The 17,681-nt window shown below is 39.7% G+C and overlaps 1 protein-coding gene across 1 annotated transcript in view; it reads right to left on the bottom strand.

The window, feature by feature from the left end:
• ZNF624 (zinc finger protein 624) overlaps positions 1 to 17,681 on the bottom strand; it is a 46,790-nt gene that overhangs the window by 13,740 nt on the left and 15,369 nt on the right. Inside the window, exon 4 of the mRNA XM_010387734.2 lies at positions 847 to 973. Within this exon, the coding sequence (XP_010386036.2) occupies positions 847 to 973 (127 nt within the window). The remainder of the gene's footprint in view (positions 1 to 846; positions 974 to 17,681) is intronic.

Here is a 17,681-nt window from a genome sequence, read left to right as displayed (position 1 = left end):
TGTCACATATGGCTATTTAAATTTGAATTTAAATTAAATAAAATTAAGTACAATCTAAAATTCAGTTCTTCAGATGGACTAGCCAAATTTCAAGTGCTCAAAAGGCACAAGTGAGGCTGGGCGCGGTGGTTCATGCCTGTAATCCCAGCACTTTGGGAAGCCAAGGCGGGCGTATCACGAGGTCAGGAGATTGAGACCATCCTGTCTAACATGGTGAAATCTCATCTCTACTAAAAATGCAAAAAATTAGCCAGGCATGGCGGCGGGCGCCTGTAGTCCCAGCTACTTGGGAGGTTGAGGCAGGAGAATGGCGTGAACCCGGGAGGCGGAGCTTGCAGTAAGCTGAGATCTCGCCACTGCACTCCAGCCTGGGCGACTGAGTGAGACTCCGTCTCAAAAAAAAAAAAAAAAAGGCACAAGTGACTAGTACCTGCCATATTGTACAGTGATGTTTTAGACAATTACAAAGACATCCCAAAGGAGCTCAACACTATAATTCTGGTTTGGTGGGATAACAGATTATGGGAATAATCTAGTGAGTTTAGAAAGAAATCGAATACATTTGTTTCTTTCTTCTAGAGGTACTGATAGCTTCCATTTAAGGAAGTGACTAGAAAATACTTCAGTCCAAAATCTGTGGGGTTGTCAACAATCTCCAAGATTCCAGAGAAGTATGTTTCTTACTCTACAATGGGCAGATCATGTAGTTAAGAGTGAGGAATAGCATAACCCAACAATGTGCCCCTAAGATCAAGTACTTCAGTTAAATACTTTAGAGGCCTTTTATCTTTGGCAAACCCAGTCAAATGGACAGATCAATCAACACAGAAGAGAAGTTATCCTTACCCAGGGAGACCAGATTCCTGTAATTCTCTAGCATCACATCCTTGTGCAGGTTCCTCTGTGTAGGGTCCATCAATCTCCACTCCTCCAATGTGAAGTCTATAGCTACATCCTTAAATGTCACTGATTCCTAAAACAATTACACTGTGATCATTTAGAGACTATACAATTAGACTTGTTAGGCAGAATTATACATAAAAAACTGGGGAAGAGCCCCAGAAACCAGAATCACCAAATGATTATGTAGGTCAACCAGTTCATCCCTTAGAGGATGTATAAATCTCTCCAGTGACAAGAACTTGAAACCATAATATGCTGCCTATATAATCTTCAGAGTTTCATCTGATAGCAGAATTTCTTTTCAGACCAAGTCTGGCTTCCTATAAATTATAAATATTGGCTCCACTATATTATCTGGAGTCAAACAGCATGGTTTCCTCCTTCCCTAGAAAGTATTTAAAATATTTGATAACAGCGAGCAGTTTCTATCCAAATCATCTTTCTTCCTTAAAATCCTGGCTTATCTAAAATATCAATTTTCTTTCAGTTCTAATGTATAGACTATGACTTACTAAAATATATATTTTATCATTTGCATTATGGATATAGATTACTATAAGCTTTCTCTTTGAAAAAGAAAAATAAAAAATCAAGGAACTTTGGGGAAGTTCTTTGGTCAGGATATGTACACATATTAAAAAATGGAAGACTAGGCCATAAACACTTTTAATGGTTACCTATTGGAGAAAAGAGGGAGTAGAGAGGACTGGAATGAAGGCTAGACTCCTTTGGCTATTTGTTTTGTAGATTTGACTTTTGGACCATTTAAATACTTTATATTATAAATAAAATAAAAATTTAAAAAAAAATCCCTAAAAATTAAGAGTAACATGAAACCAGGTGGTAGCTATTTATTAGAGAGGAACTATTTTGAGTGATTTTAATAGAGTAATTTTTCTGTATATACCTCACAAGATACACCCTGAGAAAAATAACTGCAAAATAAAAACAAAACCAAAATATTTTCAGTAAATAATCATATTAATTACAGTGACAGACATGCTATTATGTAACTGTTGTGTGGGTAGTGCTGGATAAAGCAAATCAGCCTACTGATGCCATTGAGAACTAATACATTTGGCATGGGAGAAAGAAGACAGTAATGTAATATTGGTAAGATTAGGTTAAAAACTCCATAGTTATGAATCTGAATAGGAAGTATCACTAGAGATTCATGAAGCATTTTAAGGGGAAAAAAATATTTCCTAGCTTCAGCCACTGAAAAGGCCCAGAAACCATAACAAATAAGATGGCACTATGCAAACCAGACTGTAGGCTCTAAATATTACTTCCGCCTAAAAGGAACCAGGGCCTAGAACACCCTGACACATCAAAAAGCAAGGAAGCTATCAAAGACTACTAGGGTCATATCTAAGACACAGGAAACAACTTGAAGAGGCTTCCACTGGCGAATGATGTGACAATTTGAGCATCAATAAGGATAATAATTGCAATGGATTTCAAAAATAGCTAATACAGTTATATTCATGATACATTATTTTAAAAATCTCATCTATCATTTTTGGAGAATACCTGGAAACCGGTAAGTAAGGAGAAAGAATCAAACTTTCATCCTTTCTTACCTATGCAAAGTATACATAGTTTGTATTATAATCAAACATAGTTAAGTAGTTGATGAGGGAAGGTTTCTCTTTATGGAAGTACTCTAGCTAACAAATGAAGAAGGAACAAAAGAGTTAGAACATCACAATTTGCAACTTCTAATGAATTAAGGAATCATCAGCAGCTGCTAACATAAAAGAAAGGCCTCAGTTTGATAGTGTACATCTTCTGGTGGTGTGTACCAGCAATATGAAATGACATTGCTGAAAATATTTTAAGAAATCAAAATCTCAGCTGGGTACAGTAACTCACAGCTGTAATCCCAGCACTTTGTGAGGCCAAGACAGGAGGGTCATTTGAGCCCAGGAGTTCAAGACCAGTCTAGGCAACACAGGAAGATCCCATCTCCACAAAAAATAAAATAGAATAAAGTAGCTGGACGTGGTGGTGCGTGCCTGTGGTCCCGACTACTTGGGAGGCTTATGTGGGAGGAGCCCTTGAGCCCAGGAGGTCAACAGAGTGAGACCCTGTTTAAAAAAAAAAAAACAAACAAAAAAACATCAAACTCTGAATCTGATCAAGGATCTAACTAACAATTTAAAGGCAATACAGATGGGGCAGAGGGGCATGTTAAATAATTCAATGGGGATGTAATCAGTAAAATCCATATCTTGTGAAATTCTAAATTAATGCTGTCCAATAAAAATATAAAGCAAGCCATATAGGTGATTTTATATTTTCTAGTAGCCGCATTAAAAACAAAAAGAAACAAGTAAAATTAGTTTTAATAATGTTTTATTTAATCCAAATATATAAAATGTTATTTCAAAATGCATCAATATAAAACCTCTTAATGAGATAGTTTACGTTATCTTATCATACTGTCTTTGAAATCTGGTGTGTGTTTTAAATTGAGATACCATCTCAATTCGGACTAGTCATGTTTCAGGTGGTCCACTGTCACATGTGGCTAGTGGCTTCTGTATTAGACAACATAGCTCTAAAGTACCAATAACCTGGTTTCTTTAATAAACAGTTACAAAGCAGTAAAAGAAAGAGGGGAAACTTCTACATTAAAAGTGACCCAAGAGGCATATTAACCTGTTGGGAGCAAGTCCCCCAAAATCTGGCCATAAACTGGCCCCAAAACTGGCCATAAACAAAATCTCTGCAGCACTGTAACATGTTCATAATGGCCCTAATGCCCACGCTGGAAGGTTGTGGGTTTACTGGAATGAGGGCAAGGAACACCTGGCCTGCCCAGGGTGGAAAACCGCTTAAAGGCATTCTTAAGCCACAAACAACAGCATGAGCGATCTGTGCCTTAACGATAAGCTCCTGCTGCAGTTAACTTGCCCAACCTATTCCTTTAATTCAGACCATCCCTTCATTTCCCATAAGGGATACTTTTAGTTAATTTAATATCTGTAGAAACAACACTAATGACTGGTTTGCTGTTAATATGTGGGTAAATCTCTGTTCGGGGGTCTCAGCTCTGAAGGCTGAGACTCCTGATTTCCCACTTCACACCTCTATATTTCTGTGTGTGTGTCTTTAATTCCTCTAGCTCTGCTGAGTTAGGGTCTCTCTGACCAAACTGGTCTGGGCAAGTGGCGTCCACTCATGGGGGCTTGAATCCAGATCGAAGGGTTGCTGGAGCGATGGTTGGAATGGAAAAACTAAGCTGGAGGACACCCGAGTACTTTTTTTTTTTTTTTGAGACGAAGTCTCACTCTGTCGCCCGGCCTGGAGTGCAGTGGCCGGATCTCAGCTCACTGCAAGCTCCGCCTCCCGGGTTTACGCCATTCTCCTGCCTCAGCCTCCCAAGTAGCTGGGACTACAGGCGCCAGCCACCTCGCCCGGCTAGCTTTTTGTATTTTTTAGTAGAGACGGGGTTTCACCGTGTTAGCCGGGATGGTCTCGAACTCCTGACCTCGTGATTCGCCCGTCTCGGCCTCCCAAAGTGCTGGGATTACAGGCTTGAGCCACCGCGCCCGGCCCCGAGTACTCTTAAAGCAATCCCCGTGGTGAGTAAGAAGGGGAGCTCAGAAGCGTCAGGGTAACAATGGGACAAGTGTGGGGTCTGGTTCGTTTCACGTTGGAACTTTTTCACACTGATGATGAGGAGGAAGGAGAGTATGGTGAAGTAACAGAAGAGGTTACAGAGCATGTTTATTTGCCAGTTAAAGCTAAAGCAGCAAAGGAGGGAGAGGTTCATCCCTACCCTTCTGCACCCCTTCAATATTATTTTGAAGAAAAAGACCCTCCAGATCTTTCTTTTCTGGAGGACACTGGGTGAAAAGTAGTTGCCCCAGTGACTGTTTGAGCAGCACCTCGAGCAACTGCTCTTAGTTCTATTCAGGCAAGAATTCAGCAAGCTAGACAAGAGGGTGATTTAGAGGCTTGGCAATTCCCTGTTAGAATACACCCCCCAGATCAACAGGGAAATATTACAGTTACATTTGAGCCTTTTCCTTTTAAATTACTCAAAGAATTTAAATAAGCTATAAATCATTATGGACCAGGTTCTCCTTTGTATTGGGGCTGTTAAAGAATGTTGCTATTTCCAGTCAGATGATACCTACTGACTGGGACGCTCTTACTTGAGCTTGTCTAACTCCTGCTCAGTTCTTACAATGTAAAACTTGGTACACAAATGAAGCTTACATTCAGGCTGCTCACAATGCCCAGGTCCAACCTCAAATTAATATAACTGCAGACCAACTTTTGGGGGTTGGCGGCTGGGCTGGTTTAGATGCACAACTGGTCATGCAGGATGATGCCACAGAACAGCTTAGCAGAGTGTGCGCATTAGAGCTTGGGAAAAAATCACTTCAGGTGGAGAACAATACCACTTCCTTTAGTGCTATAAAACAGGGAACAGGGACCAAGAGAACTATACGTTGATTTCACAGCTCAGTTACAGGAGTCTCTTAAAAAGATGATTGCAGATTTGGCTGCTCAGGATATAGTGTTGCAGTTACTAGCTTTCGACAATGCTAATCCCAATTGCCAGGCTGCTCTGTGACCTATCAGAGGGAAAGCACATGTAGTTGATTATATCAAGGACTGTGATGGTATTGGAGGTAATCTGCATAAAGCTACTTTGTTGGCACAGGCAATGGCAGGACCGAGAGTGGGTAAAGGAAATACTCCATTTCCTGGAGCTTGTTTTAAACTGTGGGAAGCATGGTCATACTAAAAAAGAATGTAGAAAAAATCAGCAAGTCAGGCTGCCAGATAGGGGAAAAAGAAAACTGCTGATCCTGAAATATGTCCAAAATGTGAAAAAGGAAAACATTGGGCTAATAAATGTTACTCTAAGTTTGATAAAGAAGGGAACCTGATTTTGGGAAATGCCATGAGGGGCCTGTCCTGGGCCCCCTTCTTTTTTTTTTTTTTTTTTTTTGAGACGGAGTCTCGGTCTGTCGCCCGGGCTGGAGTGCAGTGGCCAGATCTCAGCTCACTGCAAGCTCCGCCTCCCGGGTTCACGCCATTCTCCTGCCTCACCCTCCCGGGTAGCTGGGACTACAGGCGCTGCCACCTCGCCCGGCTAGTTTTTTGTAGTTTTTAGTAGAGACGGGGTTTCACCGTGTTAGCCAGGATGGTCTCGATCGCCTGACCTCGTGATCCGCCCGTCTCGGCCTCCCACAGTGCTGGGATTACAGGCTTGAGCCACCGCGCCCGGCCCTGGGCCCCCTTCTAAACCGGGGCATTTCCAGCTCAGGTCATTCCCTCACCCTTGTACAATGTCTGTCCTCCGCCACAGCCGGTGGTGCCACAGTAGATTTATGATGCACAAAAGCTGTAAGCCTTCTGCCTGGGGAACCCACAAAAGGTCCCAACAGGAGTCTGTGGACCCTTGCCGGGGGCACAAGAGGATTACTTTTAGGAAGGTCCAGTTTAAGTTTAAAAGGGGTACAAATACATACAGGAGTCATTGATTCAGATTACAATGAGGAAATTCAAATTGTTTTATCTACTGCTGTTCCCTGGAAAGCAGAGCCAGGAGAGCATATAGCACAGCTCCTGATTGTGCCATATGTGGGAATGAGAAAAAGTAAAATTAAACAAACAGGAGGATTTGGAAGCACAAATAAACAAGGCAAAGCAGCTTACTGGGTAAATCAAATTACTGATAAACGCCCTACCTGTGAAATAACTATTCAGGGAAAGAAATTTAAAGGTTTGGTAGATACAGGAGTGGACATTTCAATCATTTCTCTACAGCACTGGCCATCCACGTGGCCAATTCAACCTGCTCAATTTAACATAGTTGGAGTTGGTAAAACTGCTGAAGTATATCAAAGTAATTATATTTTGCATTGTGAAGGGACTGATGGACAACCTGGGACTATTCAACCAATTATAACTTCTGTACCTATAAATTTATGGGGAAGAGATTTCTTACACCAATGGGGAGCACAAATTCTATTTCCAGAACAATTATATGGCCCTCAAAATCAACATATGATGCATGAAATGGGGTATGTCCCTGGTATGGGACTAGAAAAAAAAATTTGCAAGGTTTAAAAAGTTCCTGCCAAAGATTAGGATATCATTTTTGATGGCAGCCATTGTTAAGCCTCCAGAACCTATACCTTTAAAATGGCTAACAGATAAGCCAATTTGGATAGAACAATGGCCACTAAGTAAAGAGAAACTGGAGGCTTTAGAGAAATTAGTTACTGAACAATTAGAAAATGGGCACATAGCTCCAACATTTTCCCTTTGGAATTCTCCAGTTTTCGTAATTAAGAAAAAAATCAGGTAAATGGAGAATGTTAACTGATTTAAGAGCCATCAATTCAGTTATACAACCTATGGGAGCATTACAGCCAGGATTTCCTGCTATAATTCCAAAAAGTTGGCCTTTAATAGTCACAGATTTAAAAGACTGTTTCTTTACTATCCCTTTAGTTGAGCAAGACTGTAAATGGTTTGCATTTACAATTCCTGAAGTAAACAACCTGCAGCCTGCTAAGTGTTTTCATTGTTTTACAGATGGGTCTAGTAATGGTAAAGCTTCTTATTTTGGTTCAAAAAGTAGTTTTCCAGATGCCCTATACTTCAGGCCAAAAAGTGGAGCTTGTAGCTGTAATTGAGGTATTGACTGCTTTTGATATGCCTATTAATGTGATTTCTGATTCTTCATACGTGGTTCATTCCCCACAGTTAACTGAAAATGCTCAGTTATGATTTCATACAGATGAACAACTGATGACTTTATTTACCCAATTACAAACAGCAGTTAGGAGTAGAATGCACCCTTGTTACATTGCTCACATCAGGGCTCATACAACTCTTCCAGGACCTTTGACTGAAGGGAATCAAATGGCTGACCGCCTAGTTGCTAATGCAATATCTAATTCTAGACTTTCACAGTTTAACCCGTGTTAATGCCTCTAGTCTCAAATGCAGATACAGCATTACCTGGAAGGAAGCTAAAGTAAAGCTATTATCCAGCGATGCCCAACTTGCCTAATGGTACATTCCTCATCTTTTACAGGAGGAGTTAATCCTCAAGGATTGGAACCTAACTCTCTTTGGCAAATGGATGTCACACATGTTCCCTCGTTTGGGAGACTAGCTTATGTACATGTATGTGTGGACAATTTTTCTTACTTTGTCTGGGCTACATGCCAATCAGGAGAGTCTTCTGCCTGTGTTAAACTTCACCTTTTGCAGTGTTTTGAGGTGATGGGCATTCCAGCTTCTATTAAAACAGTTAATGCCCCAGGCTATACTAGCCAAGCTCTAGCTACATTTTTCTTTATGTGGAATATTAAACACATTACTGGTATCCCATACAATTCTCAAGGACAAGCCATAGTGGAAAGAAAGAATCTGTCCCTTAAATAGCAGTTGCAAAAGCAGAAAGGGGGAGACAGAGAATACAGAACCCCACAAATGCAAGTGAATCTAGCATTACTAACTTTAAATTTCTTGAGCCTGCCCAAAGGCCAGATGTTATCAGCAGCTGAACAGCATCTACAGAAACCAGCTGCAAAGACAGAAGCAAAACTATTGGTTTGATAGAGAATCCAATAACAAATAGTTGGGAAATAGGTAAAATAACTTGGGGTAGAGGTTATGCTTGTGTTTCTCCAGGCCAAAATCAACAGCTGATTTGGATACCATCAAGACACCTGATACTTTATTATGAGCCAGATGCCGAGGAAGAGACTCTGGGAGGATCCCGAGGACCCCCCGGTTGTAGCCATGTCGAGGCTGATGCTGAAGAGGACCCCAACTGTCATGTCACCTGTCAAACACAGCCACCCACCTGGGGACATATGAAGAAGCTGTCACAGATGGCGGAAGAAAACCTGAGGAAAGCGGGACAACCAGTCACAATGAATAATTTAATGGTAGCTATGATAGTAATTATCACCACTGCCGTGAGTATTCCTTCAATAAGGGCTGACACAGAGAACAATTACACTTATTGGGCGTATTTATCAATCTTGGCTGGCAATAATGCCTGGATGCAATCACTCTATGACACAGTTACACATGCTTTCTGATCTCAGTATTCACCATAACACATCTGCTCCTATAATTGAGGCATACCACCCTCAAAAACCTATTTGTAAACAGGATTGGACCCAGTTAGAAAAAATGAACGTACTTGTTTAGGAAGACTGCATTGCAGAACAGGCAGAGGTGCTGCACGACGATTCCTATGGACTCATTATTAATTGGTCCCCTAAGGGGATGTTTAGCCTGAATTGCACGTCCCAGTCTGCCTGCCACGGCCACACTATGTTCAGATGATCTGAACAAAATGGTCAGACGGTAGAAATGATAAGAAGTACGGCAAGAGTTCCTATGATCTGGAATCATGGTGGTATAGTGGCACCTCAACCTCAAATGATATGGCCCATTATAGGAGCTAAACATAAGAATTTGTGGAAACTATTAAATGCTCTTAATAAGATCAAAATTTGGGAAAGAATAAAAAAGCATCTAGAAGGACACTCTACAAACTTGTTTTTGGATATAGCAAAATTAAAAGAACAAATATTTAAAGCATTCCAGGCACACCTGACCTTAATGCCAGGAACTGGAGTGCTTAAAGGAGCTGCAGACAAATTAGCAGCTAGTAACCCATTAAAATGGATAAAAACACTCGAAAGCTCTGTAATTTCAATGATGATTGTGCTTTTAATCTGTGTTGTTTGTCTTTGTATAGTCGGCAGATGTGGATCCTGACTCCTCCAAGAAGTAGCTCACCGTGACAAAGCTGCCCTTGCTTGTATATCTTTGCAAATCAAAGAAGGGGACATGTTGGGAGCAAGCACCGCCCCCCCCCCAAATTCTGGCCATAAACTGGCCCCAAAACTGGCCATAAACAAAATATCTGCAGCACTGTAACATGTTCATAATGGCCCTAGCGCCCACGCTGGAGGTTGTGGGTTTACTGGAATGAGGGCAAAGAACACCTGGCCCGCCCAGGGTGGAAAACCACTTAAAGGCATTCTTAAGCCACAAACAACAGCATGAGTAATCTGTGCCTTAAGGACATGCTCCTGCTGCAGTTAACTAGCCCAACCTATTCCTTTAATTGGGTCCATCCCTTCGTTTCCCATAAGGGATACTTTTAGTTAATTTAATATCTATAGAAACAATGCTAATGACTGGTTTGCTGTTAATAAATATGTGGGTAAATCTCTGTTTGGGGCTCTCAGCTCTGAAGGCCGTGAGACCCTTGGTTTCCCACTTCACACCTCTGTATTTCTGTGTGTGTGTCTCTAATTCCTCTAGTGCCGCTAGGTTAGGGTCTCCCCAACTGAACGGGTCTCGGCATTAATCAATTACACCATATGAGTCAACTGGGGAGACAAATACCAAATGAGTATTTTGGTGAAACAAAGGCCCAATGTTCATTTTTTAGCTGTAATAATAGTAGTATTATATAACACTAAGAATTTAAAAAATTGTCAGAGATATATAATAAAATAGATTAAATAATATAATGTTTTGTATTTGTATCAAAATAATTAGTGAGAGAAGGGTTACAGATGAAATGTGATTGTTCATGGGTTAACTAGTTAAGAGGGCAATAGGTTTAAGGGATTCAAACTACTCTTCCCCATTCTGTGAGTATAATGCTTATCAAGTATCAGAGACTACTCTAGGGGCTTATAATGTATTGAATGAATCATCACAATAAGGAAGGTGCTATTTACAAATAAGGAAAGTGAGGCACAGAGATGTTAGGTGTCTTGCCCAAGGTCAAAGAAGCAGAAGAATCTAGATTCAAATCCAAGCAGTCTGTATTGAGAATTCCAGCTTGTAACCTTGTAATCAATCTGATCCATGGTCTAGTAAACTAAGAGCCCTGAGTAGCTGACTACTCAGGCAACAAAGTCAACTTAGATCATATCTGGCTAAGGTCTGTTTTAGATCAGAAGAAAGATTTCCTCTGGGGTGTTTTTCTATCACTTAGATATGTATGCTTGTCATACATGTCTTATGTATACATATCCCTTTGGCGTTTTCAACCTTTTAGGTTTTTGAAGCATGTTTTAGATAACACTGCTAATAATAAAACATGGCAAATGTAGGAGATGATGAGTTCATAAACTTTATTGTTAATCACTTGACATGTGTGTAATTCAAACTGTAACCAATGTACTGGGTTTTGTTTTCTTTTTCCACCAAGAACTCATCCCCAGGAAAAACCTGAAAAGGCCCTCATCTCTCATCTATGGTTTACCTTGAGGCTCTGTATAAGCAAGAAGTGACTAAGGCAGAGTTGTAACCTGTCTGCCTAAGAGGAAAATGTATGCCCAACACATACAAAGATCCCTCTGGCAGTTGCTGAAGACTTACTGGTTTAAGGCATAAAGAAATCTGTCTAATCATTAACTAATCACCATGTTAACCAAGCAGATATTTTAGTGGCTATACATGATAAAGAATACAGACTTTACAGATTGGTCCAGGAAAGTTTCTAAACAAAAATAGCAGCAGTGCCACCAACAACTGCAATAACAAACCCTAGAGAGGGGAGAATCTGATTTCCAGAGTTGCCACATTATATTATTTAAAATAACTAACTGGGTTTCAAACAAAAATTATTAAAACACACAAAGAAACATGAAAGCATGGACCCACACACAGTAAAAAATAAAGCATCAATGGAAACTACCTCCAAAGAAGTCAAGATGTTGTACTTATTAAACAAAGACATTAAGGCTGCTATTCTAAGTATGTTCAAAGGCCTAAATAAAACCATGTATAAAGATTTAAAAGAAATTGTGAGAATGATATTTCACTAAATGGAAATTTTGGAGTTGAAAAGTATAATAATTGAAATAAGTGTATCAGTAAAACATAACAAATTTAAACATATACTCACCTAACAAAACAGTCCCACAATATAGGAAGCAAAAATGTATAAAATTGAAGGGGCAAAGAGATAATTCAACAGTAGTAGCCGGACAAAGTGAAAGCAGTGCTCAGAGGGAAATTTATAGCTATAAAATGTCTACAATTTAAAAAGAAGAAATCAATAACCTAAAGTTATACCTTAAGGCGCTAGAGAAGGAAGAGTGAATTAAATTTTTTAGAAAGCAGAAGGAAGGAAATAATAAATATTAGAATGGAAATAAAATAGAGAACAGAAAAACAGCAGAGGAAATAAAAAAGGCAAAAGTTGGTTATTTGGAAAGATTAAAAAATGGCAAACCATTAGCTAGAGGGACTAAGAAAAAAAGAGAGAAGACAAAGATTACTAAAATCAGAATGAAAAAGAAGACATTCCTACTGACCTTAAATAAATAAGAAGATTATAAAGGAACACTATGAACAATGGTATGCGAATTTAGATGAACTGGACAAATTCTTAGAAAGGCATTAACTACCAAAACTGACTCAGTGTAACAGGAAATCTGGATAGATCCATAACAAGTAAACTTCCCACAAAGAAAAGCATAGGTTCAAATGGCTTCATGTGAATTATACCAAACATTTCAAGAAGAATTAATACCAATCCTTCACTAACTCTTCCAAAAAATGGAAGGGAACAATTCCAAACCCACTTTATGAGACCAATATTACCTAAACTAGACAAAGACATCAGCAGAACACTACAGACCAGTATCCTTATGAATATAGACACAAAATTCTCAACAAAATACTAACAAAGTGGGTTCAGCAACAAATAAAATGCAGCATATACTACAGCCAAATGGAAATGATCTTAGGAATACAAGGTTTTGTATTTTATGTAATACAAAAAATCAATCAATAGAATAAAGAACTGCACAATCATCTTAATAGATTCAAAAATGCATTTGACATAATTCAACAAACTAAAAATAGAAGCAAACATCATCAACCCGATAAAGACTCTCTGTGAAAAACTACATCTAACATCATACTTAATGGTAAACAGCTGAATGTGATCATAAACAGGACAACAATGTCCCTTCTCACTTTTCTTTCTCTCTCTCTCTTTTTTTTTTTTTTTTGGATACAGGATCTTGCTTATCACCCAGGCTGGAGTACAGTGGTGCAATTTCGGTTCACTGCAATCTCCACCCGGCCAGTTCAAGGGATCCTCCCGTCTCAGCCTCCCAAGCAGCTGGGATTACAGGTGTGCACCACCATGCCTGGCTAATTTTTGTATTTTTTAGTAGAGTCGAGGTTTCACAATGTTGGCCAGGCTGGTCTCAAACTCCTGTCCTCAAGTGAGCCACCCACCTCAGGCTCCCAAAGTGCTGGGATTACAGGCATGGGGCACCATGTCCAGCCATTCCTTCTCACTTCTATTCAACATTATATTCTACATTTTTGCAAGGGAAATTAGAAAAGGAAAAGAAATACAAAGTATCCAGATAGGAAAGGACAAAGCAAATTTCTATTTGCAAATGATATAATCTCTCTATATAGTTAATGTTATCTTGCATATAAAAAACCCTAAGAAATCCAGGCACACACACACACACAATTTAGTTCTATCAGAACTAATAAGCTAGTTCAGCAAGGTTCAGGATACAAGATCTATATGTATGTGTGTGTAAGTCAATTATTTGTATACACTACCAATAACTATTTCAAAAAGAAATTAAGAAAAAAAATCATTTATAACAGCAAAAATAAGAAAACACAGGAATGAAGTTAACAAAAGATGCGTAAAATATGCACACTGAAAACTATAAAACTACAAAACTGAAAGAAACTAAAGAATACATAAATAAATGGGAGGACAACCCATGTTGAAGTATGGAAGACTTAATCTTGCTAATATAGCATTACTCTCCAAATTGATCAACAGATTCAACACAAGACTTACGCAAATTCCATCTGGTTTGTTTTTTCTGAAATGGAAAAGCTGATGCTAACATTCATTTGGAAATGAATTTCTTTTTCAAAACAATATTGAAAAAGAAGAAAGCTGAGGCACTCATACCTCCTAATTTCAAAACTTACTTCAAAGGTAAGTAAGTTTTGAAAGGTACTTTCAAAACTTACTTCAAAGCTACAGTGCTCAAGACAGTATGGTACTGACATTAGGATAGACATTTCCATCAATGGAATAGAACTGACAGTCTAGGAATAAATCCCTACTATAATGGTCAGTTGGTTTTCAATAAGGGTACTAAGACAATGAGTAGAGAATAGTCTTTTCAACAAACAGTGCTGAGACAACTGAATATTCACATGCCAAAGAATGAAGTTGAATCTCTACCTCAGACCATAAACAAAACTTAACTCAAAATGGACTATAAACCTAAATGTAAGTAGTAAAACTATAAAACTGTAAGAAGGAAAGAGGAACATCTTCATGACCTTTGATTTGGCAATGAATTATTAGATATGATACCAAAAGCACAATAGACAAAAGACAAGAACAGATCATTTAGACTTCATCAAAATCAAAAACTTCTGTGCTTCAAGGGACATCATTAAAAACTCAAAAAGGCAACCAAAGAATGTGAGAAAATATTTACAAACCATTTATCCGAAAAGGGATTTGTGTTTACATATAAACAAATAACCCAATTAAAAAATGGTCAAAGGATTTGAATAGACATTTCTCCAAAGGAGATACACAAATGGCTAATAAGTATGCTCAAGAGAAGATGCTCAAAGTCCTTAGTAATTAGGAAAATAAAATCCATAAGATACAGTAAGATACCACTTCACACCCAATGAGATGTGTATAATATTAAGACAATATTAAGTGTTGTTGAAGAAGTAGAGCAATTGCAACACTCATACATTGCTGGTAGGAATGTAATATGGGGCAGCTGCTTTGGAAAGCAATCTGACAGTTCCCCAATGGTTTAACAGAATTATCATATGATCCAGCAAAATTCCAACCCTAGGTATATACCAAGAGAAATGAAAACATATGCTCACACAAAAACATATACACAAATGTATTAGCATCATTATTAATTGCCCCAAAGTAGAAACAACAACTCAAATACTCATCAACTGACAAATAGATAAGCAGTATCTATATCCATACAACGGGAATATTATTTGGCCACAAAAAGGAATACAGTACTGACACAAGCTACAACACACATAAGCCTTGAATATATTACGCTAAAATGAAAGAAGACAGTCTCAAAGGACCACATATTATATCATTCCATTTATATGAAATGTCCAGAATAGGTAAATCTATAGAGATGAAAAGATTAGTGGTTGTCAGAGGCTGTAAGGAGGAGGAATTGAGTACTGCTAGTGGGTATGGGGGTATGGGGTTTCTTTTTGAGGGTGATGGAATGTTCTGGAATTCCACACAGTGATGGTTATCTGTGAATATATTTAAAAACCACTGAAATGAATACTTTATGAATTTTATGATATATGAATTACACCTTAGTAAAACTGTCATTAAAAATACTGCCAGAGGGGCGGTTCCAAGATGGCCAAATAGGAACAGTTCCAGTCTACAGCTCTCAGCATCAGCAATGCAGAAGACGGGTGATTTCTGCATTTCCAACTGAGGTACTGGGTTCATCTCACTAGGGCTCGTTGGACAGTGGGTGCAGGTCAGTGGATGCAGCCCACCAAGTGTAAGCCGACGCAGGGCGAGGCATCACCTCACCTGGGAAGAGCAAGGGGTCAGGGAATACCCTTTCCTACCCAAGGGAAGCTGTGACAGATGGCACCTGGAAAATCGGGTCATTCTCACCCTAATATTGTGCTTTTCCAACGGTCTAGCAAATGGCACACCAGGACATTATATCCCACACCTGGCTTGGAGGGTCCCACACCCACCGAGCCTCGCTCATTGCTAGCACAGCAGTCTGAGACTGAACTGCAAGGCGGCAGCAAGAATGGGGGAGGGGTGCCCGCCATTGCTGAGGCTTGAGTAGGTAAACAAAGTGGCCAGGAAGCTCGAACTGGGTGGAGCCCACCACAGCTCAAGGAGGCCTGCCTACTTCTGTAGATTCCACCTCTGATGGCAGGGCATAGCTGAACAAAAGGCTGCAGAAACCTCTGCAGACTTAAATGTCCCTGTCTGACAGGTTTGAAGAGAGTAGTGTTTCTCCCAGCACGGAGTTTGAGATCTGAGAACGGACAGACTGCCTCCTCAAGTGGTGTACCTGAAAGTAATGGTAGCCTAACTGGGAGGCAACCCCCAGTAGGGGCAGACTGACACCCCACATGGCCGGGTACTCCTCTGAGATGAAGCTTGCAGAGGAACGATCAGGCAGCAACATCTGCTGTTTAGCAATATTCGCTGTTCTGCAGCCTCCGCTGCCTGATACCCACGCAAACAGGGTCTGGAGTGCACCTCCAGCAAACTCCAACAGACCTGCAGTTGAGGGTCCTGACTGTTGGAAGGAAAACTAACAAACAGAAAGGACATCCACACCAAAATCCCATCTGTACATCACCATCATCAAAGACCAAAGGTAGATAAAACCATAAACATGGGGAAAAAAACAGCAAAAAAGTTGAAAATTCTAAAAATCAGAGCGCCTCTCCCCCTCCAAAGGAACACAGCTCCTTGCCAGCAACAGAACAAAGCTGGACAGAGAATGACTTTGACGAGTTGAAAGAAGAAGGATTCAGAAGATCAGACTTCTCCAAGCTAAAGGAGGAAGTTTGAACCCATCGCGAAGAAGCTAAAAACCTTGAAAAAAGATTAGACAAATGGCTAACTAGAATAACCAGTGTAGAGAGAAGTCCTTAAATGACCTGATGGAGCTGAAAACCATGGCACGAGAACTATGTGACGAATGCACAAGCTTCACTTGCCGATTCGATCAAGTGGAAGAAAGGATATCAGTGACTGAAGATGAAATGAATGAAATGAAGCAAGAAGTTTAGAGAAAAAAGAGTAAAAAGAAATGAACAAAGCGTCTAAGAAATATGGGACTATGTGAAAAGATCAAATCTACGTCTGATAGGGGTACCTGAAAGTAATGGGGAGAATGGAACCAAATTGGAAAACACTCTGCAAGATATTATCTAGGAGAACTTCCCCAACCTAGCAAGGAAGGCCAACATTCACATTCAGGAAATACAGAGAATGCCACAAAGATACTCCTTGAGAAGAGCAACTCCAAGACACATAATTTTCAGATTCATTCAAGTTGAAATGAACTAAAAAATGTTAAGGGCAGCCAGAGAGAAAGGTCGGGTTACCCACAAAGGGAAGCCCATCAGATTAACAGCGGATCTCTCGGCAGAAACTCTACAAGCCAGAAGAGAGTGGGGGCCAATATTTGACATTCTTAAAGAAAAGAGTTTTCAACCCAGAATTTCATATCCAGCCAAACTAAGCTTCATAAGTGAAGGAGAAATAAAATCCATTACAGACAAGCAAATGCTGAAAGATTTTGTCAGCACCAGGCCTGCTCTACAAGAGCTCCTGAAGGAAGCACTAAACATGGAAAGGAACAACCAGTACCAGCCACTGAAAAACATGCCAAACTGTAAAGATCATCGATGCTAGGAAGAAACTGCATCAACTAATGAGCAAAATAACCAACTAACATCATAATGACAGGATCAAATTCACACATAACAATATTAACCTTAAATGTAAATGGGCTAAATGCTCCAATTAAAAGACACAGACTGGCAAACTGGATAAAGAGTCAAGACCCATCAGTGTGCTATATTCAGGAGACCAATCTCACGTGCAGAGACACACATAGGCTCAAAATAAAGGGATGGAGGAAGATCTACCAAGCAAATGGAAAACAAAAAAAAAAGGCAGGGGTTGCAATCCT

This window comes from Rhinopithecus roxellana, chromosome 19 (genome assembly GCF_007565055.1).
Source record: "Rhinopithecus roxellana isolate Shanxi Qingling chromosome 19, ASM756505v1, whole genome shotgun sequence".
In the NCBI taxonomy this organism is placed as follows: Eukaryota; Metazoa; Chordata; class Mammalia; order Primates; family Cercopithecidae; genus Rhinopithecus; species Rhinopithecus roxellana.
This window is presented reverse-complemented; position numbering and strand designations above follow the sequence as displayed.